The sequence below is a fragment of the Ciconia boyciana genome, chromosome 3 (genome assembly GCF_034638445.1).
Source record: "Ciconia boyciana chromosome 3, ASM3463844v1, whole genome shotgun sequence".
Classification (NCBI taxonomy): domain Eukaryota; kingdom Metazoa; phylum Chordata; class Aves; order Ciconiiformes; family Ciconiidae; genus Ciconia; species Ciconia boyciana.
Genome location: NC_132936.1, coordinates 74,643,472 through 74,670,904, shown reverse-complemented (window position 1 = coordinate 74,670,904; position 27,433 = coordinate 74,643,472). Strand labels below are relative to the sequence as shown.

At 35.5% G+C, this 27,433-nt stretch overlaps 1 protein-coding gene across 1 annotated transcript in view; it reads left to right on the top strand.

The window, feature by feature from the left end:
* The window catches only part of ADGB (androglobin), a 130,682-nt gene that overhangs the window by 9,163 nt on the left and 94,086 nt on the right, over positions 1-27,433 (top strand). Inside the window, exons 2-8 of the mRNA XM_072857952.1 lie at positions 9,910-10,060; positions 13,036-13,128; positions 15,667-15,738; positions 17,016-17,204; positions 23,501-23,640; positions 24,951-25,037; positions 26,761-26,972. Coding sequence (XP_072714053.1) covers positions 9,910-10,060; positions 13,036-13,128; positions 15,667-15,738; positions 17,016-17,204; positions 23,501-23,640; positions 24,951-25,037; positions 26,761-26,972 — 944 coding nt within the window. The remainder of the gene's footprint in view (positions 1-9,909; positions 10,061-13,035; positions 13,129-15,666; positions 15,739-17,015; positions 17,205-23,500; positions 23,641-24,950; positions 25,038-26,760; positions 26,973-27,433) is intronic.

The window sequence follows — 27,433 nt, the reverse complement described above, 5'->3', positions numbered from 1 at the left end:
AAACATTAAGTAATATACCAATGGCAATATCACACTAAATGCTGTGCTCCCTATGGGTCTTAGTTTTAGGTTTTTCTTTCCCTGTAATTCAAAGCAATGTCAGGGGATCTCGCAGGCAAACACTGTCCATGAGCCGTTGGTTGGAGGCTGTGCAATAGAAGTCTAGACTTCTATTACAATGAACAATGTAATAGAGAAAAGCAGCTTTCAGCAGACCTGTATAGCAGAAAAAGCGCTGTCAAAAGAAAAATAGTAATAATTGTGCTTTGAAATTGGAAAGCAGTCTTAAAATATCATGTTAGAGACCCTGTTTGTCATGGATTATTCTTCTACTTAAGCAGAATGGTCTTTAGCTCTTCTGAGAGCTCTGTGTAACCACCACTGAAAAAATGGGATTTCCTGGTTTTCTTATCAATGCATGCTAAGTGCTTTGTAAATGAGTTGACCTAAATCCACAGAAGTACTGAGGTGCTCTGCCACGCAGAGATTTTTAGTTCTTAATTACCCAGGTGCCACACAGAAGGCACAAAAGGATTTTACAGAAGCCAACAGGGAAGAAATGCCAAAAAAAGGAGCAAGGCACAAGCTGTGTTCTTGAAAGATACTTGAGTACCAAACTCCAGTGTGGAAAGAGGTGCTGCAGTCTTCCAACATTCCTATAGCTGAATCTAAGGCCAGCTCAATCTTTTTAGCAGGAAACACTGGGAGAAACAAACTCAGAAAAGTTACTGGTTTCATAATTTCTAAGGTGCTGTACAATTATATGGGGAAACATTACTTCAGATTCTCTCTTTGAATCAGGTACAGTAAAGGAGGTTTTGGAAAGAGATCCTCAGCTTCCTGCCTTGGAGGACAACCAGAACAAGTGGATGCTCTGTGACTGTCCTGTTAGTGGTTTCTCACACAGAGTTCGGTGGAATGGAACTAAGATCCCCCGAGTGGCACATTCCTTTTCTTTTTTTTTCCTTGAGTTTGACTGAGGTATGTGCTACTTGAGACAGGCTGTTCCAGTAGCTATAGATCAGTATTCTCACCTGAATGGCATCTGATGTGAAGGAGTTCTGCTGGCGAATTATGTGCTGAGCAGTCACGTGTTTCCTTTTATTGGTATTAAATTTGCTGTGTGTTTATGTTAGATGCGTTATTTTTCTTGTGCTATGAGAGCAGATAAACAGTACACTCTTATCTGTACTACTTGGTATTTTGTATGTTTATGCTTTGTTATTCCTCTATGCTTTAAACTGTTGCCTGTCACTGAATTTCCAAAGTTATTGTTACATTGCTAGGGCAACTGGAACCAAACATAGTATTTCATGCAAAGGACATAAGATTGATTATACTGAGTGGCATTGTACTAATTTCATGTATTGGACATCCAGCTTCTAATGTGTCGTAGTGTTTTATTTGCTTGCTTTGCTGTACTTAAACAGAGATCTTAATTGATCTAACATAAAGACAGACAGCATCTGATGTGAAGTGTTATCATTAACTGAGAACTATGTAACCTGTAGTCATTTGCTGCTAGTTGGAAGGACAGTGCCTTGATGAAACAGAAATTTGGTCTACAAATTGGGTCTAGATGTTACTTGCAGTCAAACCTGTGACTTGTTGAAAGACTGCAAGATGCAGCTGGGACCCCTTGGTGCCTATGTTAGTCTGTACTCTGTTCACTTGGCCTGTCACCTCCACCTTTTGAAACCAGGTAACCATAAAGGATTTAGCTGACAACAGTCCCACCTGGAGCACAACCCAGAGTCAACCACCTTGGAAGAATCAGTCAGAAATCACTTCTCTTGGCTGATACTGGCACCTGAAAATCACCAGAAAAGGCACTCCTCTTTCCAAGTCCTTGCTATGACTTTAGCTAGGTCTTGGTATATCATATTTCTACCTGTAAAACTGAATATAAAGTCCTCCTCTGTAAACTATTTTTGTTTCTATAGATTAAAAGTGCTCATTTATGAGCTAGATATTACAAGGTTTCTGCTTTGGCAGGCATCTCTTGGGATTAATCTTCAGTGTTCCACCCTTGGGAATGTAAATTAAAAAAATATTTTTGAAGGATCTCTTTTAAAAGTCTAAGTGACCTCCAGTGTGGAAGAATATAAAAGGCTGCCAAATGAATGACTTCCAGGCCATCTGATACCTTCCATTCTCAAGAGTGTTTTTCAAATATGTGAAATAGTATTTTTTGCCATTCCATATTAAAAGCTTTTTGAGAGCACTCCTTTGGCTCCATAGAATCAGGAGCAGAGAATTTTTACTATAGCTGGCTCTTGCCACTGAAAATGACAAGCTGAGCTTTTTTAGCATTGCTCTCACAGGCTACAGAGTTTGACTTGTGCTGCCATTGAAAGCAGCAGTGTCCACACTATTCTTTCTGAAGTCTGTAACTTCACCTGATTTGCTTCTGTCTTTGAGCCTCTTACTAATGATAGTTTATGCAATAAAAACTACTCTTCTTCCTGGAATGCAAAAATAGAAGGTTAAAAGAGTCCAAAATTCTAACACTGAACATGAGCTTACTACGAGCATTAAGATTGGATTTCACATGATTTCTTCCAAAAATACATGAAAAAATGTATATTTGTTTTAGCTTTGCTAAGATTTAGTCATACAAGATAAATCTGTTGTGATCTATATGAAGTATTGAGTTGCTTTATCACTGCATTTGTCATCAGTTTTTTGAATGCATCTCCATCTTTTTTTCTCTAACACATGGCACCAGTCTAGTACTCTATTCTGCTTTTTATATTCAATTTCTGACTTTTTTGTCAGTTCAAATTTTTATATAGCAAAAATGTATAGTTGGTATAAATGGATCAAAACAGCAAGTCTGAATTATGTTGATGAAAACTGATCCAAACTTTTAAGAAAGATACTCAAATTTAGCTGGAATTTTAAAATTATAAAGACCAAAATTCAGACCATATTTATAGGGCAACAAATGGAATCAGGCTGAAAATAAGGAGAACAAACTAAAAAAAAAAAAAAGTTTTAAAAACTACAATGCTTCTAGGCCACTACTTTCCATCAATTTTTCTTTGAAATAATGTCCAGGAAACGCCACTCTGTACAGTTTGGGCAAGGGATTTGGCAAGTAGCTTTTTTTTCCCCTTCTATAACCTGGAAAGAAAACCAAGAGTGAACATCTCACCCCCCATTAATATGCAGGCAAATAAAAGTAAGAAAACATGTGGACTCCTAGCTGGCAAGGCTAAATGTGAAGCTAGGTGACCATTGTCTCTTAGAAAATGTGTGCAAACATTTGAAATAGGCTCATTCTTGGCAAGTTACTGAAGTCTTAGTAGTTTGTCTGACACCTACAAGGATATCACCTATGTTTAGAAATGAGAATATTAGACTCGAAAGTAGTGATCCAAATTACAGACTCTGTTAAAAATAATATGCATATAAAGAATAATCAGTTGGTATTCATCGTTTCTTTCTATCATCACTTTAATTTTCCACAGTTTGATCTTGCTTCACACAGAAAGCACTCTGTGCTTTTTGAGGAAGAAGTCCTACCCCAGTACACAAAAGTGAAATGACAACAAAACCTGTTGTCATAGGCTTTGCAAGCAACTGTCATTGCAACTTAGATGCTTTACAATTATTTGTTCTGCTCATTGTATCTGCACTGCATCCATGGCTTGAGTCTTTCCCCAACCATGAGAGCTCTAAGTATTTAGACTAGTGTATTTTTCTTCTACAGAAAGTCCTTTAAGTTTTGGCTCCAGTGTCTGAGATAAGAATAATGGTAAGTTACTGTAAACAACATATTTTGGTTTTATTTTGGAATTGCTGCTGACTATATTAATAATAAAGAGAAGACTGTGTGGCCTTAGCTGCTTATTAGATCGTCTGATCATGACTCATTCTGTTCATTCCTCTTCTTCAGAATGGCACTAGGTATGAAGAAAAAGAGTAATTCATTTTGCAGCAGAGATACTGATACTTGGTCAAACGTTCTCATATCCTTTCCAGATTCTTATGAACTTGAGTATTGCCATGGTTTCTGCCATGGGTTTCTAAGATATTCAGATGCTACTTTTGAAAAACTATTTCAATGACTAAAGTTTAAAAGATCTTTCTGCCATAAATAAAGTCTTCAAAGGGGCCTTTTGTCTTTGAGTTCTGAAGAGATTAGGGAAAAAGTTAAGTAGCTTCCCCCCAGGACACGTTTGAAGGAGAAGTTGAGCCATATGTTTGTTCTCTGCACTCTTTGTCCTAATATAAAAGCCTTTACTGGGGCCAGAAATTGTTTCTTCTGACTGCTCAAACAATCCAAGGGAAGGGACACATTTTTCTTTATTGCTTCCTGGTAAGTGGAAAAAGCCCCAAATTCTCACCTCCCTGTGTTCCAACATTGGTATCCAATGGGGAATATGAGATGTGAGATTCCTCACTTCAGATTGCTTTTACTTCTGTACGTATAGAGGAGTTCAGAGCATCCGGAGGAGTGGAAGGAGGAAAGAAGGATAGAAGTTGCAGCTCTGAGCCTCATTCACTGACCTGCCAGATATTAGTTACCTAAGTATCATGTCCTGTTACTGAATCATTTCCGTTAATTATTGGCCATCCCAAGAACTGTAGTCAGTGTGACATCAGATATATGTTAATAGTGTATTTTCTGGGGTTTGAATGGAACTAAGCTGTACAGTGTAATGGTTGCAGACATTTCAGGGAAAGAATAGATAGTATTTAATGAAAGATAAAAGACTAGCAACACTCACCAGGTAACAAGGTGAAAATGATGAGAATCAAATAGATTTTGTCTTCTGTTGGGGTATTGTTGTGATCAAATTCACAGTTTATTTTTTAAACTTTAAAACATGCTATGGGTAATGTTGGTGACCATTTAAAACACCTACAGGGAGCAGTAAGATGGGATGAAGTGATGGCTTGTTGGCAGTTACTTAGCAACAAATGCCCTGTCGTGGAGATAAACAAATTCTTAATAGAGTGAATCAAATGAAGACCAAACTCGCAATCATTGCATCTACAGAAAGGCTCGCATATAAACACCTAATCATACTGTACCACCTAAATGTATCATACTGCAAATAAAGTGGCCAGTTTATTTAAACAGTTGCTGTTACAGATACCAATGCTCAGTCTTTTGATTCTCAAATATGTGCTTTAAGCAAACACATATTTTACTCCATAGTTGAAGTTAGCTAAGAACAGATGCATAGACAGTAACTGTAGCTCAGCTGCTGAGTAGCAATTCATTAAGTTAATCAAAACTTAGCTTTCAATTTTGCATCTTAATCCTCAGGCAGAGATCCCAGTACTACATCCTAAGTCCATGAAAACCTCTGTATTGATTTCTTAGAATGATAATATAAAGCAGATCTTAAACTTTGAAACTTAAGTAGGTTTAATAGAAATAAACAAATAAAACCTTAATGAAAATAGAAACTGAAAAGGATTTAGCTGCAAAAAATATTATCTTTGCAACCTGTATCATAAGGAATGACAAGGATCGCAGAAAGAATAAAAAAGATTGGATGTATCCATATGCAAATAACGAACCAGAAATCCTCAAGAAGTCATCACTATGGTGGAATCCCTGGGAATTTTTTCCCCTAACTTCCAAAGTACAGCCATGGAGACAGAAGAAGCTGAAGCACTTTTATCTGTCAAGGCTCTAACCAGATTTCTGCATAAAGCCCCAGAGTCATTGTGGAAGCAATGCTGGCATTATTATTGAACTATTAAACAATTTTATCTGTTTCAAATACTCCCAGTCAAAATTACTGTGAGAATATGTCTCATTTCCATCCTCAGATCTGCTCATCTAAGCAAAAGTGAAAAACTAATTCTTTTTTCCTTCCTTTTTTGAGGGGTTTTGTTTTGTTTTACTGTTAAGGAAAGTGACTGCATCAAAAGGCTAAGCAAGATTAAAGGTGCATCTAACTTTTGCAAGGGGGAGTTAGGAAAGAGAGTATTAAATCTTTGTCTGGAGGAAAGAATGAAATAGAAAGAATGGTGTCTTCCAGAATTCTAAAAAACCTGCATAGTGCATCAGTTATTTTCATGTGTCCCAAAATTATTCTTGTCTGGTGGTCCAGAATGACATGAGTACTGGGAAAGGAAGGTGGAGTAGCCATGCTGTTCTGAAACTAAATACCAGTACTTCTGTAATTCTCTTGAGAAGACTCCCTTCAATGTTGCTGCGTTCCCTCTGTGGGGAATGGTCAGAGATAGTTTACTGGTAGATTTATCTACTTTAAGAAGAAAATATTTACTCCCTAGGCTCCATTGACCATATTGACAAGGTCTTGCTTACAGAGTGGGTAAGTAAAACAGCTAAAGTGTGTATGTCTACAGACTAAATGACTATGTTTAACTTGAGAGAGCACACTTCCAGTACGTTGTGGGCCTGTCTCCTGTCTCTATTAAACCTGAAATCTCTGAAAAACTTAGGTCGTAATCTGTCTGCAATTTTTTCTCCTATTGTGTTTGTCTCTCCTGCCGTTCCCTGTTTCTCCTGTTGGCACTATATCAATTATACCAGTATTCTTGGAGAAGCTGCTTAGAGGGTCAGAGGTGAATTAGTGCCAACTCATAGCGTTTCCCTCATTTTGCAATCTATTCTTCCTTTTTCTCCTTTAGGGTTTAGCACAGAATTAAAAAGAAGTCTGCCAGTAAGTTGTTGTTTAAAATACTGTTGCACAATGGACCCATCCAGCTTGAGCATAAAATATCAGTAATGCTTTGCATTGTCCTTGTGTCTGTTAGTTTGTTTTAAAGAATTCTCAATGAATTATATTATTCAATTCTTGTAATAAAGGAACTTCTTAATAGCCTTATTCAAATACACTATTTTAATAAATTCAGCTGTCTTTTGTCACTTATTCATTTATATTTGGAGTCCAACTAAGTTGCAGTTCTTCATGAATTTTTCCAAAATCTTAATTGAATCATCCTTCTTGAGAAGCAGGAGGATTGGGCTTCCCCAACTTAGTTTAGACATCTCAGTCTTAGATAGCACTGTTTCCATGTCTTCCACATTATTAGTGTTGAGGGTATTCTATTATGTCAAAGTGTATTGTAATTTTCTGTCTTAGTGTGATAGTAAGATAGGCAAGTCTTCCCATATTTTGTTTTTTAAAAATATGCTTTTTTATTATTCCATTATTGTCCCAAAGCAGTCAGAAATCTTATAGAAATTATTGCAATTATTATTTAATTGTCTTTGGGAATGGCTTCAGAATGTCTTCATCATTATTAATATTATCATTATTATTATTATTGAGTGAAACTTCCATGCTTCTCTATAAATATTTAAAAGAGAAAATGCAGACTTAGATGGAGGAAAAAAGATACAAAAAATTAGAAGTAGTCCTTGAATATTTAAAATCACTGCATATGTCATTGGTATTTCATCTGAAATAAGAAAAAAGTAGAAAAAGTAAGAATTTTAACTTGTCATTTTTTGCTTGTAAGTATATGTAAGAAGCTGCTAGGAGTTGTATTTAAATCAATGTTGAAAGGGGCAAAGCTTCAAAACATCACAAGTGCTGAAGCTGTTGGTACAGCTAGCATTCTGTTTTTCATTGTTCTTAATGCATGCAGTTAATGCAGATACAGCAGATTCTTTGAAACAACCGGAACTGGTATAGACATTCCTAGTAATCCACAGAAACTGATAAACACTTCAGGGTTTTCAGTTGCTTGTTAAGTATTATTGAATATGGAATGAAGCATCATTTGAGTCCTCAAGAAAATGCTGGAGAAAAAATGGTACCATTAATGAAAGATCAAACATAATAGAGAGATCAAACATAATAGAGAGAGGCTGGAGGACATTTACAGATGACTGAGATGACAAAGATGGAAAAGCAAAGGAAGGTATTACTCTAGAGAATACATCTTCCTTCCAGTTAGAGTGGTAGAAGCTATATTTTTATTTGCACAGCAGAAGGCACAGATGGTATTGAATTTTCACAGCTGTCTTCCAATAAGAGTTATGGTACTGTGGATGAATGTAGTTATTGTCTAGACAGTGAGAAATCTTTATTTTTACCCACGTCTTTGTCCTTATTATTGCTAACAACAAAGTATTATGGAATCACAGAAAAATGTTGATGGAAAGGTGCCTCTGGAAGCCATCTAGTCCAACTCCCTGCTCAAAGCAGGGCCAGCTTAGATCAGGTTGCTTAGGTCCTTGTCCATTTGAGTTTAAAGTATCTCCAAGCACTGTAGTTCCCCAGATCCTCCTTCTTACTGTTTTTGAAGATAGGTGTGATGTTTGCCTTTTTCCAGTCATCAGAAACTTTGCCTGATTGCCATGGTCTTTTGAATATGATCAACAGGAGCCTTGGACTGACTCCAGTCAGCTCCCTCAGTACCTTTGCTCACATCCCAACTAGTCTCATGGACCTGTGTGTGTCCAGTTGGCTTAAGTGCCTCCTAGCTGCTTTCCTCTACTGTAGATAATGCTTCACTCCCACAGACTCTGTTAGTAGACTCATGGACTGGGAGGCCTGAGAGCCAAATTTGCCAACAAAATCCAAGACACAAAAAGGCACTGAGTATCTTGGCCTTTCCTATGTCCTTTGTCACTAAGTTCCCTGCCCCAATAAGCAGTGGACATACACTTTCCTTACGTAGTCTTCCTTTTGCTGCCAGTGTACTTACAGAATCTTTTTTCTTGCCCTTAATGTCCTTTGATTATTTTGACTCCAGATGCGCTTTTGCTTTTGTGATTTCATTGCTCTACACTTGAGCAATGTCTCTGTTCCCCCAAGTGACTTGCCCCTGCTTCCACCTTCTGGGAGACAGGACTTAATAGTATTTTCAGGTGTCACTTGCTACACACCCTTTTCCCCTAGCCAGACTACTAATTTATATAGTCTGTGTTTGTATTTAGAATGTAATTATAATTAATGTTGCACCTCTATAGGAAGGATGAATGAATATTGTGTACAACAACTAAAAAAGAGCGTATGTGAATTATGACACTGTGACCATTTTATCTGCAATGTCAAATGCTTTGCACTATCTGAATGATGCTGTAAATCATAGTCAGGGTTCATTTTTTTTCTGTGGAGTCACCAAAATCTCAAGAGGAAGCTATAATTCTGAAATGTAAATTGTGAGTATGGTTTTATATGATATCACTGATGATTTGTATATCAGTATAAATATCCACATGATATGATATGCAATATATGGCCAGGAGTTAAAACCCCCTGTTCTCAAATAGAAAAGAAATGGAAGCTTTCCCTTTCAAATCTCCTGAAGATGTCAGTTTCTAAAGAAATTAAGCTTTTATTTTTTAAATAAGTATTTCTTGGCACCAGTTTGTAAAAATAGCCCTCCAGCTGTAGCCCAAAACACTGTTATCTTCCTGATCTCCTGGACATATTTGTAGGAATTCTGCTGTTTCTCATTAAAAAAAAAAAAGTAAAAAAAAAAAAGAGTGTGTGGTATAAGGAAAGGAAGGAGAAAATTACAGTATCTTTAGCTGTTCGAGAAATAATTAGAAAAAAAAATAAAAGGAAAGCCTTAGATTGGATGAATGAGTTGAGTTGGGTTGTGAATGCTAGGACTGGCACAGGAGAGGAAGCAAAACCACATGGCTTGAAGCAGAGGAAAAGGAAGAGGGAGGAAACTGTGCCCTTGGATTCTGCTTTCGTGCTTCAGCTGTCCCATTTACTTCAGCAAGATTCCTCATATAAATGCATTTAAATATTTTGTTGGTTTATACCTAATAATGCCGTCTAGCACTTCTATAGGCTTGCTTATCTTAGTGACAAAAAGTTATTGTAGTTACTAACACTAAAATTTTTATTACAGCACATTAAAAAAAAAGAATTTTTTATGAGATAAAAATCTTCCTACTACCCTTGTCTAATATACTGTTCATTTTTATTCATGCCTCTGTTTGTTTCCCAGGGCAACTATGTCTTCCCATGTAGGTGCTTCCAACGAGAAGTGGAGATTTCCCATTTGGCCAGAATGGAATGAGGCAGATATCAATGCAGAAAAATGGGATGCGGGAAAAGTTGGAAAAGAAAAAGAAAAAACTGGAAAAAGTCCCGTTTCAGTAAGTTGTGTGACAAATATATATATATTATTTCCACTTCATTTTTTGTACCTGTATTTAATAGAGTATTTGTCACAACTTCAAAATAATGTGTTACTGATAAATATATTAATTTTCAATCATATCCTTTCAATAAGTTTAAATAGTTCCCTAGTAAACTAAAATAATAAACTAAAAGTATTGTGCATTGTCTATTTGTTGCTTCTTAAGCAAAGTGTTAACATATGTGTGTGCATTAATATGTGCACATTAATGGTTAAAAAAAAATGAAACCCCAAAATCTTTTCCATAACATAATTAAAACTGGGGATGTGGGAACAGCTGAACTGTTGTAGTATGTCAGAGCAATCCCTTCTCTGGGCACTGCAGTTTCTATGGACTGAAAAGGTTAAATGCACCCATCTTTATTATGGGAAAAACGGATGTTGAAGTCTTTTCTTTTGCATACCTCAGTTTCTGAACATGTGAAACAATGTCTGCAGTTCTAGTGTGCAGAGAATGGTTTGAGGGGATAGTTATTTTGCAGAAAGTAAGCACCTACCAGATGCAGAAAAATTCCTCCGTCTTTCCAACTTTTGAATTACTTTTAAATCTCATCTGGATTTTTACTCCTTCAAACTGGTTATCATTACAGAATGTATGTGCGTTTTATGCAGAGTAGTAGTAAAATTATTTCTTAAAGAGTTTCTTAAACTTAGCATTTTTAAGTAATATTTAAAATCCATTTAATACTGTGCTTAATCATCTATTTTATATGCAAATTCTGCATTGTTCATATGTTTGTTCTGTATATATTCTTGTGTGCTATGTATATGTTTGTAGATTATTTTTTTCCTATGTGTTTGTAGATTGTTTTTTTCTTATCCCAAGCTTAAATATATTGTAGCCCTATGGGGCCAAAGTACTCTTTTGAGGGAAGTTATAGGTTCTATACTGAATGCTGCCATTAACTTGACAGGTAAATAATTTTCCTTTGTGTCTTTCTTCTGTTTCATTACCACATTTGGTGTCTTTGGGCTGTACTCTCAACATTTATCTAGCACAAATCTGTTAGGTCTGCCAGACATTATTATAATAGATAAAATTTAAAAATAATTGTAACTGAAAATTTTTCTTCTTTTTGTAGCATAAGAGGCATTCTGAAGTGTTTAGGACCATTCAGTTCTTCAGCCACAAGCTATTGAAACATTGCTCTTTTTACACATTTAAAGGAGTTGTTAAATATGTCGGTCACAGCAGACTAATTTACAGATCTAAAGAATTTTCTAATGTGGCCTCTTTTGATCCAAGCAGCTAGCCAGAATTCAGCATCATATAGGGTATTTCAGTTAGCAACAGAATTAGTGATGGCGTCCAGTACCTTTGAGTACACTTAGAACAAGAATATAAACAATCCTATTTTCTTGTGTGGGAAAAAGAATCAATGGGAAGTGATCTCTTTCCTTGAAACACTAAAGCTCTTTTATCAAGCAACCCTACACAATAGCCTCTCTTAGAGCAGCACAGTGTGCTGCTGAGATTGTGCATTTGACCTTGTCTGTTTCTCTTGTGCCCGTTTCTTGCCTGTCCTTCCTGTAGAACTTGTGATTAAGGCTCCTGTACTTAAGGCATGAACTCCTGAGACCTGGAAGTTGTCTCTTATAAGCCACCTTAAATAAAAGATAAGTTAAACATGATTTTGTCAGCCAAGTTTAGCTGAACCTACAATATCCTTCTTCAAAGTGTTTTTGCACTTGTAAGCTAAAGAAAGGTGTATGTCTCTGTTTTTTTTAGTGTTTCTTTGCGTAGCGTTATGGCATTCTCACCTGCCTCCTTTTTCTGGTTTATCTAGTGCTAAACTTTCCTGTTACACCATGTAGTCAGGGTTGGATGTCTCTGAAAGCAGAGTATAAACTCTGTTAATACATTTCTGTATGGTCCAGTCTACAAGGCTTCCTTTAAGCTTTCAGAAAAATAATTATTCCTAAAAGCTTCTCCCCCCTCCCCTCCCCCCAACTTACTTTGCTTCCTTCAGGTACTTTACGTAGTTTGTTGCAGATTGGTATGTTGAAAGAACTTACACAGTGACACAAATAAGAAAAAAATGTGGCGAAAATACTATTTTGGAGTCTTTGGTTTGTGTTTGGTTTTTATGCTTTTGTAATATATTTTCTTTTGCCTTCCTTTAATCAGTAAGTACTCAAAGCATCACAGTTTTTCCTTCCCAGAAACTTTCTCTCTTGGTTGGTCTGTAGAAGACAGATAGAGTACATCATGCCCTGTGAAACACACGGAAATTTATAATATGGCTAAAAGCTGTTTAAAATTCCAGGCACAAATAAAAGGCACTAACCATGTAACTGATTAGTTTCTCAGTCAGCACGAGCAGTATCAGAGGCATCTCCTCATCCTACATTGTACTATTAAGTAAACAGATATCATATATCCTGATGCCTTCTGTTCACACGGAGAATAAGTATCACTTTGGAAATGCAAGTTTGAAAATTATATGAGACACTCTCTTTAATGCTTTCTATAGCAGTTTTAAATGCGTGGAACCTGCTTTGTTTGTGTCTAAATATCGCTTTAGATATTTACTTTCAGTCTTCAATTTAAAAAGCTTTAGAAATAAATGAGTTAGAAAAAGTACTTAGAAACAACTTGGTAGAAGAGTGCCTGAATTAAAAGTTTAAACAGTTTTTTGGGGGGATTCTCTGAAAGGTGGAAAATAAAAGGAAACACTTTATATAGACCTATTTAGACAGTGCAGGCCACACAGACTTCTCAGAATAATACAAGCAGTTTTTTTGCTGACACTTCAGTTTGGGCTTTGCACTCTTTTAGTTCAGTTATAGATACTATTAGTTCCCTTTTATGCTATTTTTCCCCTTAAGTGAATTATCGTGTGAACAATATATTATTTTAAATCTTGTGGAAGACACAATACTGTAATTAATAAAAAATGTTCCGGTTTTGTTCATGCATGTTTAATGTAGTATGTCTTTGAAGATCCTGAAGGGAAAATAGAATTGCCAGCATCCTTAAAAGTGCATTCATGGAAACGTCCACATGAGTTTTTAATAAATAAGGTAAGAAACAAGCAAGGTGATAATGAAGAAATGCTCCTTGCCTAGCTATGTCACAAGCAGAAGAAAATTAGTAGAGGAAATTAGTTCAACAGATAAAACCATCTTGACCATGCATAGTCATCCTGTCCAGGAGACCATTGTACACCGAGGAGTCAGTGACCCATAGGGCAGTTAACCTGTGCTGCACACGCAGTTGTCCTTGAGGCCTGCGTGGTGCCGGGTGTGATCCCTGACCGCTGGATAAGCTCAGCCAGCGTATCGTAAGGGAGGAGCCTGCAGGCAGCTCCCTCTTGTACTGACAATTACACCACCTGCGTCTCTTTGTGTTTATCTGAGTGCAGCAGGAAGTTCTTATGTGAACATCCTTTCTGGTTTACAGTAGAAATGATGAAAAGAGTTGTTTTCTTGTAACAAAATCCTGTAATAGCTCAAATCCCATCATAGCTCAATAATAGCAAAATGGGGTAACACTTTTGACAGAAGTGGTCTGCACAGAATACTATGCGTGGATCAGAAGCCTGTTTGATGCTGCACAACTTGGGGTTCCCAGTGTCTAAAAGGAAACAAGATTATCTATACTAATCCCTTTCTTCATAGTTAGCTCTAATAATGGCATTTTAAATGATACTATACAGAGTCGGAGTGCCCTTCTTACTGGGCCTCAAGTTGCGCCAGGGGAGGTTTAGACTGGATATTAGGAAATTTTACTTCACTGAAAGGGTTATCAAGCACTGGAAGAGGCTGCCCAGGGAAGTGGTTGAGTGACCATCCCTGGAGGTATTTGAAAGACGTTTGGATGAGGTGCTTAGGGACACGGTGTAGTGGTGGTCTTGGCAGTGTTAGGTTTACGGTTGGACTCGATGATCTTAAAGGTCTTTTCCAACCTATACGATTCTGTGATTCTGTGATTCTGGGATCGCTATGGACCAGCACCTCCTGGTGCAAAAGTGTATCCTCCCAAGTCTGCTCTGCTTTTTGACTCCACATCCATTTAGAAGACATTTAGAGATGCCTTACTGTTTTTCTTTGTTTTCATGTTTTCTCACTTAAAAATCAGTGTCATGGCAAAACAAGTTCTGTTTGTTCCAACTAAGGCTTCCCTTGAGCAGGTATCTGAAGTAAATAGCTATCCTGAAACCATAAATTAGCTTTACCAGAAATATTGTACTTTTTCTCACTTCAGCTATTGTATTTCTCCAGTCTGCATACAGAACGTGTCCACGTCTTTGACAGTACTTGTCTGGAAGGTAACCATAACATTTTAAAATTATGCAAAGCTCTTATTCAGTTTATACTTAAAATTAATTGCAAAGAAAATAAACAGCCTACCATTTCAAAGGTTAGTGTTCTCCAATGCTGTTGCTAATCTAAGTTTTAAAGCGTTTTTGCTTCAGATGAAATGCTGAAGTTTTAAAACACTTTGACCACCCTTCCAACTTTTTCAGGCTTGTCAGTTTTCCTTTTGTCAGCTTGTCGGTTCCATTTTTTATTAACTAGACACTAAACAGGTTCAAGTGTAATTTTTAATGGAGGAAAGAGAGGGGGAAGCCAGGGGTGTAATTGACAAGAACAAAAGATTGGATGAGAAACGCTGCCAAAATGCATAAACTAAGTGGAGGTATCTGAAAGATGAGGACAAGAGAGCTGGCAGCCCAGAAAGCCATGAAAACATGTATCTGTATTAAAAATATTTAAAATCTATCTTTAGAGCACTATGAAGAAAGTATTTGTTTTCTTTAAGACCTGATTAAAACTATGGGGCTTGTTTTGGTCCAATGTATTTTGAATCAAGAAGCTATGATTAATAGAAATTTTATAAGTTGTTAAAAATTAATGTAAATGTCAAGTGATGAAAGGCTATTAAGGTGATATATGTTGCTACCTAATCTATTAGTAACTATAAAAGAAAGCGTAAACAAGCCTATTTAGTGTGGTAAGCAAAGAATCAAGTGATGATCACCAATAAGTGATGAGAGGCACAGATATATTTCTTTCAATAAACTACAATCCTAGAATGTTATTTCTAAACTGCTTACAAAAAGAAAACGGACTGTATAGACAATAGTCATCAAAACTATGTAATACAGTCAAAGGTTTGATAAAGTCAGCGTTCATACTGACAATACCACTAACTGACCATGAGGAAACAAATCCCTTTCAATCTTGGTGGGGGGCCAAGGAAATCTCAAAGTATGAGACAGTGTTATGATCATGATTTAAATGCAGAACTGCAAATATTATGAATAAATTGAGGGAATTTCAATTTAATTATGTAATTATTTCATTTGGTACTCTCTAAATCTCCTGGTAAAAATTATTATTTTCTAAAATTCTGAACATCTACATTTTAAGACATTTTTATTACGAAGTACCAAAGCAGCTGCAAGATTTGCAAACGGATGGCCTTTAGCTTGCAAATGTCTAACGAATGTTTGCCAAATGTCTAATATTTGTATGTCACTACTGTTAAACATTAGAGTTCATTTAATTTTTTCCAGATAATTTAGCTATGGACTTAACTAATTCACTTTCTCCTAGATTCCTGTGGTTGTCAAAAATGAAACCTCATTTGACCTTTTTTCAGCAAATGAGCATATATTTTGTAGTGAGGTAGGTAGCAATACATTAATGTCCCTTTTTAAAAATACTTTCTTTCATTCTTTTTAACTCTTTTTAACTTTTTGCATTTCACTCTAAATTTCTACCATGAAGAAATAAGTTGTGAAAATTTTTTTAAGTGAAAAAAGAATGATGGGAATAAAATGGCAAAAAATTATCTAGATTTGTATAATTAGTGTTTACCTTTTTCAGAATGTGACAAATTAAATCAATGATGGTAAGAGATTTTCCAAACATGTTGGGGTTTTTTTAATATACAGTCTATGAACTACAAAGATTATTACTAGATAATATTCTCTACAGATTAGAGCAAATAAAAGCTATATTAGAAAGGATTTCTATTTTTCATTCAAGCTTTTCTGAAGTCATGTTCCTAGTGTGCCTGCATGTATGTGCAAATCTCTGTCACCCACCCAGTCTTTTCCTTCTCTCCAGAGCTGAATAAATGTTTACTAAATTTCTACAGATCATGGGAAACTATAAAGCAGGTAGAACAAAGGCCTCCAAGTGCCTTACTAAATATAATATTACTTCATAATTTCTATTTCATTCAGTGCTTCAATGCAAATTCAAAATTCAGCACCAGAGAAACTGCATGGGAAGAAGCCACCAGAAAACAGATGATGTAAATTTTGCTGTCCACAGAACCACTAATTAATTTTAGGGCAAGTTTCTTGTAGTAAAAATTTATTCTCATTCTTGTTTATATAAATCACTGTAACTGCCTGGTAATACTTGTGAAACTATAGCATACATCAGAAATCTGCGTGTTAGAAAAACACATGCACTAAAGCATGATTAGTTAAAGCTTCTATTTTAAATTTTAGAAATGATTAAATGCTTTTAATGATTTTAGATTATTTTTTACTGATTACAAATAACAAATATTAAGGCCAATATTTATTTTTAGCAATATTTAGCTAGTAATAAGCAATTAAACAAGTGACAGTTCACAAGTCCTGTAATGTAACTTATTTTGAAATCATATGTCCTCATTTTTCTTTGGTAAATGAGGAATAGCATAATTTATATTGTGCCTTCACTTAGTTTCATGAAGTTTTGTGTTATTGTAGATAGATATTATGATGATTTTATGAAAAGTTGTACCAGTGACATTAATTGTTGCATGAAACCATAGCTATACTTTTGTGTCACTTCTTCATTTAAAACAGGAGCTTTTTATTCTTTGATCATTCTAATATAATTTGATTTTTTTTTTCTAAAAGATGTAAGTTGAAAAATTTTTTTTTCTATTTTTCTGTTTTCAGCTGATGAGATGGATTATAAGTGAAATTTATGCAATCTGGAGGATATATAATGAAAAGGCCTTAAGTAGTGGAACTTCTACACTTTTTTGGAAACCATGGGAACACATTTATGCCTTATGTAAAGCTACCAGGGGACACATGCCGCTGTACAATAGCTATGGAAAATACGTAGTGAAACTTTATTGGATGGTGAGTACTTCCCTCCAAGGATATATAAATATGCAGCTAGCATGGCAAATTGTAATGGTTAGGGTAAGTATTTATTATTATTGAAAAGATATGGATTTGTAGGAGTAGAAGTGTTGACAAATTGTTGATGCAGGTTAATAAAAACGCCTTTTACAGTTCATGTGATTTTTGTACAACTTAGAACTTGATAAAACAGAGTTATTACTTGAAAAGGAAATATTCTAATTTTGTAGATTATGTAGAATTTTGCTGATTGTTAGGAGATTGTTTTTCTCTGAGCACTGCAACAAGATACTACGTTTGAGTTCATTCATTTATTACATTGTAGAAAGAGGATCCAATAATGACAGTTGCTAATGTTGCATATGTTCAAACTATCTATTGAAATACCTTTTATTTTCTGATACTTGTGACATTTTTGTGTGTGTCAAACAGCAGTTTTCAATGTCATTCTGTAGCCCAAAGCACATTTTCAATAAATTTGACAGAAAATAATTTGTTCATTCTGTATTATATAGTGAGTGGATAAAATAAGGTTGTTTTAAGAGTGATTAATTTTCACCATTTGTAGTTTCTTTGAGCTGCATGTGATTGTTGACATCCTATTTTTACAGGGTTTGATTTCTAAATCACATGTCCTCTTACAGTCCAATGTAAACTCTTCTTAATTTAGCACATTTACAGAAATTTTCTTTCTTTTGTTTCTTTCTTACACCTTTTTGTTCTATGAAAGTACTTATTGTTGATATTTTGGGGTTTTTTTTACTCTGTGTCTCAAAATGTTATGACGATACTAAGCATCATATGTGTGTGCTACCTGAATGGAAATTCCTTTCTGCCACTTGACTTCTGTGTTGGTTGGCTTTTACTAAATAAGAAGGTATGTTTCATTTCAGTTTTGCTAGAGAGAAAAATACGAAGACTGATTGTGAGGTTTGCACTGCACTATAAACTGTATGATTTAAATTCTCAGTCAGTAACTTTTACCCCATTTTTGTTTCAGTCTTAATTTCATCTGCTGATTTTTTGTGTGCATGCATTAATTGTTTTGAGAGAATATGCAAAATGTTTCTGTTCCTGCATAGTGAATGATAGAATATGGAGGTTTGATGCACATGCTTAATAGAGTCAGACAAGTTGCCCACATCTCTGGTGTATTAGGATTAAGAATGTTTTTTATAGTTTAAGTAACTCGGTTGGCTGACTTTACAGAGCTATTTGTATACAATTGTATTTAAAGGTGATTAAAGACTTCTAGTGAGAGGACCATTTACTGAAGATGTACTGGTAAAATCAAAACATCCCATGGAGTTTCTAAAGATAACAGACAATAACTTAATGCATTTTACAGTCAACAGGGAACACTTAATATAATATTGAACCTCATACTAATAAACAAAGAAATAATCACTGACCTAAAAGTTAGAAGTTGTCTATGTTGTTAGGGTTATTCTGGTTACATTTGTCTCTTAGAAACAGATTATGTCACAAAACGCTAAGACGTATAATTGACCCTATTAAACTTCCAGTTGCCCAAACTTGAAAATATTTTTTATACAGTCAGTGGAAACATAAAGTTGGAAGTGTTAATGAAAACTCAAAGGCATCCCACTGGACTTCTAAAAAGATAGAATTCATGGAATCAGAAAAAGTTATCCTTAAAAAAGAAAACAAAACCTAAAAAAGAATGTGTAAAAGCTTTTTTAAAAAAAGTGAAAATCAGTGCTCATGAATACAAGTGAACAGCTAAGACAATACAGACAGCTGATTAAGCAGGCCAAAGGTACTAATTAAATTTAAGTTGCTGGTAGTATTGATATGCAATATTTAAAACGAGGCTATCGCAAGTTACTGATAATAAAAACAAACAGCAACATTAAGAAAAAAAACACCAACAAGCAGTTATTCAATGAATATTTCTTCTGTGCATTGGAAGGCTGAAAGAGATATATCTGTTCCTTGGCACACTGTGAATTGAACAAACATAATCATCTCTAACAAAGCAAGTTTAGAGGCTTCAGCTGCTCAAATTAAACATTTTCATATCAGTAGATCCAGGTAAGCTATAGACATATTCAGAGGGCCTGCTTGAGATACCTGCTTTAGGTATCACCACACCAACTGTCTCCAGGAGCAGCATTTAAGTAGATTAATTTAGGTGGTGAAGTGGTCTGTTATTGTCTATGGGGATAGGCGTGTTTTTTTCCAAGGGTGATTAAGATGTTTCATATACTGCGTGAGGAACTATCAGAATTAGTCAAACAAACGTTCAGAGTTTCTGAGAGTTTTCCTGGAGGTTAAGCAGCTGACTGAGGGTTGTGTATTAGGTACATATGTCTATGCAGATACCAAGCACTAGATTATTCTGTGAGAGTGCATGAAAAGCTAAAGAGAGCTCATATCTTTTATCAGATGGCTGCCACCTCTCCTTTTGCATAAAATGTGGTGGTTAGAGCACTCATGAAGGAGTGGAAGAACTGCATATTCTTCACTTCTCAGCTGTTAAGGATGAAAACCCGCAGTTTCTGCAAGGAAAGTTCCACGACTACAGCTTTGACTGCTCTGCAGAAATGTATGTCATGGGACCAAAAACCAAAGGGTGACACCTGGATTCTTTTTGAAACCTTCAGCATCATTTGGACTTTAGACTGTCATGTGTTTAACTTGGGTCTCTTCCAGCTTAATAGAGGTTACAAAGGCATTGCATATATATAGTTAGTTACAAATGGAAAAGAAGATAATCTTAGTGGATAGCTTCTTAGTGAAATACAAAAAGGTCCAATAGCTAGAATTTGACTTTAGATAAATTCAATCCAAAATATGGCATAATTAATTAGAAGAAAAGGCAATTAAATATTAAAAGAATTTTTGAGGGAAATGGTATATTCAGCATAACCTCATATCCTTAAAATGTGATGAAGTAAAAAAAACCTGCTCATTTTGCTTTCTGGGAGAATATTTTATTACTATATATGCATGGAAAAAAACCTCATACAATAAAAAGGAACCACCAAATATGGAAGGAAATGCAAGAGGAGAAGAGGAGAATCAGGAAAGAACAACCTGGAGAGTTTTTAACCCATGGTAAAAAAATAAAATAAAAAATAGAGGTCTCTTGAGAAGATGTTCTCAGCCAATAGGAGGCAGTCAAAAGAAAGAGCAACAATAAGTATAAGAATGACACTCTTAAATTTGGGGAGAAAGAGGTTTTGTGAGGGCTGTGTTTGTGAAAAGGGCTGATGTGGTTAATGGAAGGATTTGGAAGATGGAATGTAAGAGCACAGGTCAGAATACTCAAGGACAACACTCTTAAATGCATAACAGTAGGAGACAGAAAAACATACCAGAGGAGAGGAAGAGAATATATATATAATTTGGTGAAGAGTGAAGAGATTTTGTTTTCCTAATGGTCCTCATGGCAAGTCTCCAGTTTACCATTATTTGAGATAATTAGTGTTGCTCTACAAAAGGAGAGGGCACAAACTTCCCATCTCACAATGTTTTTAGAACTTCAGAGTAAAGGAACTTGCATCACATCTGCAGCAGATGATGCTCCTGGAGAGGGACAGCAGCAGGTCAGTGCCTCAGATGGATAAGCTTGCCAAGTTTTGTGTTGGAGGTGTGGAGAGAGCCTCACAGTTGCATGCAGCACGTCACTTAGAAACACCTCAGTGCAGAGTTCTTTCAGAAATCTCTACAGTTACAAGTACAAAATAATTACTCAGACACTTCCATGACCCTTGGAGAATTGCTCATATTCTATTCCTACGCTGGAAACCATTACTCTAGTGGTTATAATATAAAAAATTCCTGTGAATAAAAGTAAGGAGGTATTTATTTTACTTCTCCACTACCCTGTTAAATTGTTTATAAATCTGTCCATCTTTTGGAATGAACATAAATGCAAACAAAGCCAGGGAGAGCTTTTGAATGGCTGCACTTATGCACGTTCCCTCTTGAGATGGAATAAAACCCTGAGCATATTAATTTTATTTTTAAATAATCCTACACCATGTATTTGTATTAAGAAAAACTTACAGTTCTAATACAGTGTAGATCAAATATGATATTTTAAAAGGAAGTTTCATGCAGTTTGCTATTGATACATGTCAGCTAGCCAGCACTGAGAAAGAAATAGGAAAGTAGTTAAAACTGGGAGAAACTCTTAACTTTCCTGTAAGGGGGAGCACTTAGCTGATTTACATGCCCGTGCTTTCCTCATCCCTTACTACTGCCTCCACATATGGAATAACTTATATTCATATAGGGAATAAGAGTTGCATGAGTTTGAGAAGGCAGAAATGATGTTTCCCAGGTCGCTCAGCAGAGGACATTATTCTGTGTGTGAATTTAATGCTGCAGAGGTTGTGTATTCGTGTGATAAAAGACTACATTTTAAAGCATCTATAAGAGTTATGAGAGTGTTTTAGTTTCTTTGTCACTTTTGGTTTTGTTTTGTTTTGGGCCTTTGGGTTTATTTAATTTCTTTTCTTCTGATTGTACAGCTGTATTTCACAGAAAGAAAAACAGGTAAAAAAAAAAGAGGGTCAAATGGTGGAACATTAAAGAAAATGTGCAAATGAGAAAAGGCAAATACCCATAGAGGTAGAGGAGAAACAGATTTCACAGGAGGAAGTGGAAGATTACGTGAAAAGGGAGAGAAAGCACAGTGGAAGAGTAATGAACTGGTTTCAGTAAAATGCTGTATCGAGTCCTGAGGGGATTGTCGTCCACCAGATCAAACCTATGGATAATAATTTTTCACATTGGCACAATATTCTTTCAGTTCTACCCCACATCCTGCTTTCCCTTTGCATTCCTGAGGTTTATTGAATTTGTTTCTTTATTGCCACTTTTTCTCACCTATAGATTTCTTTTTCTATCTATAAACCTTCTGCCCCACATATTTTTCTTTCTTTCTCTTGGTCTCTTATCTCTTAAAGCAGCATAATTGTTTTTAGAGTTAATAGTGAAATGCTATAGAAAGGTTATCACTGATGCAAAATAATTGCGATATGGATTCTATTATTTAAGTATAAAAGGCAACCAATTGGTGAGGAGAAAATTTTTTTTAATGGTGCTACATGTGCAAAAAATACTATTGTCTTTGAAGAATTACATGCACAGAATTACTACTCTGAATTAAAAAATGTCCTGAGCTATAGAGAACCAAATATCTCTTCAATCTTTTCCTTTTCCACTTGTACTGCTCGCTCTATTAAACTTCAGCAATGACTGAAAGGAGATGAATATGTGATCATTTCACTTACTAGGTCCTTTTCAAACTTGGGAAATCTTAAAAATTTAGTTTTGGCTGTCAGCAAATAGTTTTTATCCTAAAAAATATTAGCCTGTTTTATTATTTTTGGGTATCTTTGCCATATGGCCTAAATTTATTTTCTTCTGAAACCTATAGAACTCATATAGAGTTAATCGACAGGCATTTCAGTTTGAAGCCACAGTTCAGTTACAAGCAGAGCGCGGTAATTTTGCCCTCTCCAATAATGTATGGTGAACATTTTAGTGATTTGGTCATTCTTCATCGTTTTGTGGGTAAGTTAACAGAAGTACTTGCTGTTGCCCCACTAATTCCTTTGCCTCTCTATTATGTCTTAGTCACCAGGACAGAGAATTTTTTGGAGAATGGTAGGCAAGATTATTTTGTGGGATACTAGCTCAATTTACTACTGAAATATCTGGTGTTGGAGACATCAGTATCTTGTCTTACCTGTTTGTTTCTCATCCTGGCAATATGGATATCTGTTACATTCGGCCATTTTGTGTTGTTTCCTGCAGTGTTTTGTACGATACAATCTTAATGCTTTCCAGGACACTAACCACTGCAGCCAACATCCCCAGGTAGTTCTTGGGAAGCAAGTGGGACTGCTTATATCACAAGTATTTTCCAGACTAAGAGCTTAAAGAGGCATTTGCAAAACTGGTATCTTAATTAAACCTTTTTTTAATCATTACTGTTTCTTAGGCATCTGTCATGGCAGCTGAAGAAAGAGCATGCACATGATGGACTACACATATGAGAGGAAATATATTTGGAAGTAGCTGCAATTAGATTAATCTCTGAAATACATAAGTCAGAGCAGTAATAGCATGCTATGAATACTGTTTCCGTGCTTCTCAGATATTATATGAGAAATTCTAAAGCCATCTGTAATGTAAATCAAATTACAGTAGAACTGGGTTCTTGGGAAAGCGTTAAAAGTTCTCTTACATACATGTTCTGTTTCCAGCCCACAAACTCAGTGTTTCTTTTTTCCTCCCCCCTCCCTCTATCACAGGGGTGCTGGAGAAAGATCATTGTAGATGACACTATGCCTTTCAATGAAGAGGATAATTTGTTACTGCCAGCTACAACCTGTCAAATTGAACTTTGGCCAATGTTGCTGTCCAAAGCTATCATTAAGCTGGCAAATACTAGGTATGTTTAGTCAGGTCGGTTTGTTTTGTGAAGTCACATGGAATTTGTAAAAAATAGTTTTAGTATAATGGGAAATATGTTTTGCTAAAAATTTTGTAATGACAAATACACACTTTTCTGAAAGGTGACACAGTAAATCAGTAAAGCAAAGTCCCCTGTAGCTACAGAATGTGCAGTGTTTCCTTTTTAGATGTGTGTTTGTACATTTATGCCCAAAAAACTTTGCAAAGAAACTGGAGTACTCTCCCTGTTTGCTTTATCTGTTTGCCATTACTCCTAAAAAGCTTCACGTGTGGTTTTCTGCCAAATGGAAATGTCCAAGAAGTTTTAATGAAGTTTTAACTGTCAGTCTTAACAAGTATTGACTTAATCAGTATTGAAAATAGAGTACTGTAAGTTACTTTTGATGCTTTTGCTACAGTTCTGCTGTTGTGGGCTGTATGGCAATCCACTTCCCTAAAACTGACCTGGAAAAGTAGAAGGTGGCCCATGGTGCAAATGATTGACAATTATGGCTGCAGTTTCCTATGAGATGAGCAATGAACACCAAGTGTTAAAATGACTAAGCTTCAGAAAATAATTCAAAACACTGATCTGGGTAGTCAAGCTTCCCTGTTCTGGTCATATCAAGTTGTGTTTGTTGGAAGAGTGATCTAAAGTACTTCTACACAGGCCAGGAAGTTGTCTAGAGCTGCCCTTTGGGAAACTCTGTTTGCAGGAACATGTTTGAAATACCGTGTTTCTCCAGAGCACAAGGGTTTGTCATGGCCAAGTGCTGGCATCTTTAGCCTTGTCCTCTTAGGATCTACAGGCGGAAGTCTCTCCAGAGAGTAGGAGACTGTATCACTTTGAAAGAGTGGAGAGTGGTACACTGGAAATACAGCCAACTCATGCATAATAACCTGGGAGTTAGAGCAGCTGCTCAGGAGATGGAAGTTCTAGATTCACATCCCTCTTCTAGCGTGAGGGGTTTCAAAGTCACATCTCCAACCCTGTAAAAACAGGCTTTACTGTGTGCAAGTATATATAGTATGCTTGGTAACAATGTTGAAACTATGCCATTGTACCAGAGGGAACACTAAAATAATGGGCCTGATGCAAAGGCATAAAAGCAAATTTGACTTTGACTTTGTAGGCTAGTTGTCAGCAGTGGATAGGGAAACTCCTAAAATTGCAAGTAACAACTTGTTTTTCAGCAAGCTATTCTGTTTGTGTATGGTCTTGCTCCTACAGAAAGCAATGTAGACTACAGAGTTTGCTGTGAGTTGGTTATATTATAATTCTGTATAATGCCTGGTTTTGTCTTCCAGTATACAGGAAACTGGAAAAAGAGAGCTGGAGGAATTTACAGTTCTACATACACTGACTGGATGGATACCAGAAGTTATTCCTCTCCAGTAAGTTTTTCTATTAAACAATTTACATATTAGTTGTTTAATATTTAATTCTACAAGGCATTATGAAAAATAAAGCTGAGCCCTAAAAGTCCTTCAGCATCAATTTTGGGAAGTGTACATTTTTTTTACTTCTGGCACTTGAGAAATGTGCCTTCAAGGAATGCAATTTTATTGTGTTTTTCTTTGTACGTCATACAGTTGCTTGTAAAGCTATTTATCATGTTAAGCTGATGCCTGTTCTTTATAAAATTAATTTATTTTTAATTAATATTAAACACTGTGGTGAAAACAGGGTTAGAGAAATCTATGTTTCATCTAGTATACAGATACAAAATGTCTGCAAGTAATAATAATTTTATATCTGAATGTACTATAGAAAGTATACATCATGAATTTGGAAGTAATCAACTTCAGCTAGTATGGTGCTTTCACCTTGTAAATTGGAACAGTTGATATACTTTTATTTCCAACCAAAAATTGTATTTCCAACCTATAATAATATTTTTTGTTTCCTCTGTTTAAGTCCATTTTGTGGTTTTAAAGAACAGGCATCCTATTTTTCCAGCTTGACATTCTTTTTATTGAATGAATGATCAGGATACAGGCTCTAAATATCTAGACTTTTTTTTAAATTACACTTTTTTTTCTTTTGATACATTTGATACATATACAAATTTTTAAATTACACTTTTTTGCCATTTGATACATTTGATACATATACATTCTAATGAATACATAGATAACAAATAGTTTTGGTTTATATATAATTTATTTGGGTATAATTGTTTATTTATAACAGTATTTCAGTATGAAATAAGTTCAGTGAAGGGCTATTTTAACTCTTATTTCAGCGATTTTTATGTCCCAAGCTATGCTTTCAATTTAGGTTTTTGATATATTTGTGTCTTACAGTAGTGTGTATGTATCCCATGGACTTAGAAATCTAAGTAACCTAAATTTTGTTTATTTATGTAGTTAGTTTTACATTTGCAACAGCAAAAAATAGTATTCACGAATCTGGCACTTACTGCACGTACATTATATTCTGGAATAAGAAAATGTGAATACCACAGAGTCTTTGCAATAGTAGTATAAGATGGCTTTAGCTCATTGTACAATCAATTTTTTTTTTTTTTTAAAAAAAAGGTTGCATGCAGTTAGCTTGCATGAAACTTATTCATGGCCCTGAACAATTCATTCAGTTTTAGATTATTTGTGGAATCACTGAGTTTCTGTGGAGAATCCGTGTGGCTGCAACTGTCATGTCGTATCAAAAAGCTGTTGTAGCTGGTGGAATCGGTGGAAGAGGCATGGAACTACCTGTACTGAAACAGTTAGGGAAACCTAGTTTGGAAGTACCTTTGAGAAGGTTTTTAATGTACAGAGCTAGAATCAAGTTATTATATGGTGTAGTTGCAAAGTGGTCTGCAAATTTCCCTGCTGCAACTTTTATCTGCTGAAAAGCTTTAGAAAGGATGCATTATTTACATGCTTCTCTAACCACCATCTCTTTCTTTACGGATCTGTCCATAATGTGCCTCTTAACAAATTGGCTGATACACAAAATCAGGCAAGTGTGTTTTATCAACTAAAATAACCCAGTAACTTTTCTAAGAGTTGTACTGTCAGTTGTAGTATAGTGTTGTCTAAATGAAAATCACACTTTCTTTTTTTTATTGCAAATATCATTATCATTGACATATACATGTGTTTGTTTTTAAAGGCCTGGATACTTGGACAAAGTGTGGGGCTTTTTGAAAGAGATTGTGCCAGAATTCAAGTTGCCAAATAAGAAAGCTCCAGAACTTGATATTCCTCAGTCAGATACAAAACCTAAAGAGACCAAAGTCTCAGAGTTAAAAAATGAAGTTTCATCTGTGAATAAGCAGTCAGATAAACCTGAGAAAGCAGAGAAAGCTGATAAAATTGGCAAAGGTTTGTAATTTTAGGTAGTGTTATCTTTGTAGGCCAAGCATAAATAAAGTTAACATAACCTTGGGCTTTGAATTTATATGTCTTTATTATGCCACATGCAACTCTGTGGGTTTGTTGTTGTTTCACTGAACATGTTGGGATGGTGTAAATTCAAAAAAGTTTTGTTTTAACTATAGATCTCATTAGAAGCAGTACTAGTCTCTTATTTTATGAAAACAGCTTCATTTCATGGCAGAGAAGTGTTAGCTCTGTGTCACAGCCATTTCTCTAAAGACTGGTTCCCTGAAGAGGGATAACAATCAGAGAGGTTACAGTATCCCCAAAGGCAACACTGCTCTGACCATCAATAAATTATACATTTCATAACGGATGTTACAAAGCCTGATTACCTACAGATTACCTAAGTACGTTCTAATGTCTACCTGCATTTTTATTTATAGCAACTTTTCTCTTTATGCTAC